At 39.3% G+C, this 2,631-nt stretch overlaps 2 protein-coding genes across 7 annotated transcripts in view; one reads left to right on the forward strand and one right to left on the reverse strand.

Moving 5' to 3' along the window:
* ANGPTL3 (angiopoietin like 3) overlaps nt 1-1,461 on the reverse strand; it is a 14,672-nt gene extending 13,211 nt beyond the window's left edge. Inside the window, exon 1 of the mRNA XM_019501189.1 lies at nt 935-1,461. Coding sequence (XP_019356734.1) covers nt 935-1,429 — 495 coding nt within the window. The 5' untranslated portion in view covers nt 1,430-1,461. The remainder of the gene's footprint in view (nt 1-934) is intronic.
* Nucleotides 1-2,631, forward strand: part of DOCK7 (dedicator of cytokinesis 7) — a 199,139-nt gene that overhangs the window by 104,794 nt on the left and 91,714 nt on the right. The gene's annotated exons all lie outside the window — the stretch shown is intronic.

The raw sequence follows: 2,631 nt of genomic DNA on the forward strand, positions 1-2,631 counted from the left end.
CTGAGACAAGATGATGTAGAAAAAAACTACAAGTCTTGGTTGCAAAATGATATCTTTTATCAGACCAACTGGGAAATTGCAAAAAAATAGTCCTTTTCTGCAAGGATCAAAGTCCCTTCAGCAGGCTCTTTGGGTGACTAGAATTTTTGTGTGGATTCTGCCTGAACATATTCCAACGTGCTAGCAGAAGGCAGGATACTCCATTGGCCATGGCACTGACCTAGGATTCTGGAGGTCTGAATTTAACTCCCTCCTCTGCCATGGGCTTCCTATGTGACCTCAGGCCAATACCGCTCTGTGCTTCAGTTCCCCATCTGTTATGGGTTGGTAATAGCACTTCCTTCTCACAGGGATGGTGTGAGAATAAATCCATAGACAGTTGCAAAACACACTTAGATTTGGTGGGAACATGGGCCTTATAAATAGAGTTGTTACATAGATATTCCTCTTTAGGGATGTTTTTAACTCTGGTCAATATTGAACCTAGCCGAATTCTTGTACACCACCGTTTTTCAAGCAGCTGATAACCTTGCTATACTGCAGTTTTCTTAATAGCATTAATTTCCAGATTTCAAAGGATTTTAGCATTTTTAATAGTGTACTGTATTTTGAAATTGTTTAAGAAAACCCGTAAAACAAGCATATAGGGCCATATCATGTAATCAGTTTCCAAACATATTTCCTTACAGATTTTAAGTCTGTGTGGGAGGGGGGGCATTGCTTTAAAACTGATGGCAAGTCATGGCCCATGTTAAGACACTTAAATTGGTTCCTGTAAGATTATGGTTCTGATTTCTTCTTTTCTCAGAAAAAATACCACTTTGACTACAAAAACTATGTAAAGAAAGCATGGTTTTGCATTGCATAAATTACTTAAAATAGCATTCCTGTTTACTTTGGATTTCTACCACATGAGTTTCTCAAGTTTACTTACTTTGAGTGAAGTAATTTCTTTTGATTCTTGAATTACAGGCTGTCCATGGACTAATTTAGCTACTTTCTTTTCCAGTCCACCTACTTTCTCTTGAAGCTGGATTTTTTCTTGCATGAAGTTTTCAATCCTTGAAATCAGCTCAAGCGATATATTCCTTATCTCTTCATTGTTAACTTTTAATATGGAGGTTGTTTTTCTGAGCTCTTCTTCTTCTTCTTTGATTTCATTTGTTTGTAGTGTCAGCTCATAAAATGACTTGTCAAAAATATTAAGTTTTCGAAAGATGTCATTGATTTGCCCCTTGGTCTTCTGGACAAAGTCTTTAAGACCATGTCCAAGCTGGAGGAGTCCATTGGCTAAAATTCGTACATCGTCTAACAAGGCAAATTTTGATTTTGGCTCGGGAGATATAGAATCGAAGGCAGAATAATCTTTCTCAGATCTGGCAGAAATAGCAAATGAGGCAATGAAAAGAAAGACTTGAGCTATTTTCATGTTGTATCTTTTTGGTATTCTAAGTTTGTTTCAGAACAAAGAGGTCTTCCCTAGTAATAGTTTGTTATATGGTTCTTCCAGGTTAAAGAATTTATATATACTCCTGTTCACTTTAGAAGAGATAACACTGAGTTGATCATTAAATCGTGTATGATTGAACTACTGTAACCCCTCTCCTGTCCAGGTTGATATCTGGGAAGATAAAACTGTGCGACTAGCATGTTGCTCATTAAACTAGCAGTTAGATTTCCAATGTGCCAGCTATTTTGTTGTAAGATTATTCAATTATTGCTTATTCCATTGACAGAATAACTAGTTTGGTGGATGAGGGGAATTCAGTGAACATAATATACTTGGCTTTTAATTCAGTCGCATATGACATTCTCATAAATAAATTAGAAAAATGAGGGCCAGATAGAATTACTAGAAGGTGAACGCATAATTGACTGAAGAACTGGAAGCAGAAAGTAACTATAAATGGCTCAATATTGGAATAGCAGAAGGTTACAAGTAGGGCACTACGAGGGGCTGTTCTGGGTCTGCTGCTATTTAACATTTTTTATTAATGTCTTGGATGACGCAATGGAAAGCATCCTGATCAGTTCACAGATGAGTTAAAACTGGGAGGGACTGCAAACATTTTGGATGTGAGTATTACAATTCAAAAGGATTTTGATAGATTGGAGAATTGGCATTGGACAACAGAATTGAAATTCAACACAGACCAGTGTAAAGTGCTAGACATTGGTGCATCTACACAAGACACCTTACTGCACATTAGACTAATCTAATGTGCAGTAAAGCATCACTGTCTACACATGTGTAGCAATTACTGTTCAGTAGATTAGTCTAATGCACCATTTTCTAGTACCTGTAAGCACAGGTACTAGAAATCAGCATATTAAATTAATGTGCCGAAGTGCATGTGTAGACACTGACTGGGAGCAAATAGCTTCTGGTCAGCCTAAGCAGCAGGGTGTCACAGGGCGTGGGGAGAGCTATCCTGGCTTGGTAGGCTGCTTCCTGCCAGCCATGTGGAGATAGGGACCTGTCCCATCTCCATATGGCTGAGAGAGCTGTCCTAACTGCTGGTCAGCTCCCTCAGCTGTGTAGAGATCAGGATGGATCTCCATGTGGCCGGGACAGCTCTCCTCCAACCCAGATTGGGACCAGCCCCCGTGCCCCCCTTCCAGCCCTACGGC

This window comes from Gavialis gangeticus, unplaced genomic scaffold (genome assembly GCF_001723915.1).
Source record: "Gavialis gangeticus isolate Ggan-Ray unplaced genomic scaffold, GavGan_comp1, whole genome shotgun sequence".
Taxonomy (NCBI): domain Eukaryota; kingdom Metazoa; phylum Chordata; order Crocodylia; family Gavialidae; genus Gavialis; species Gavialis gangeticus.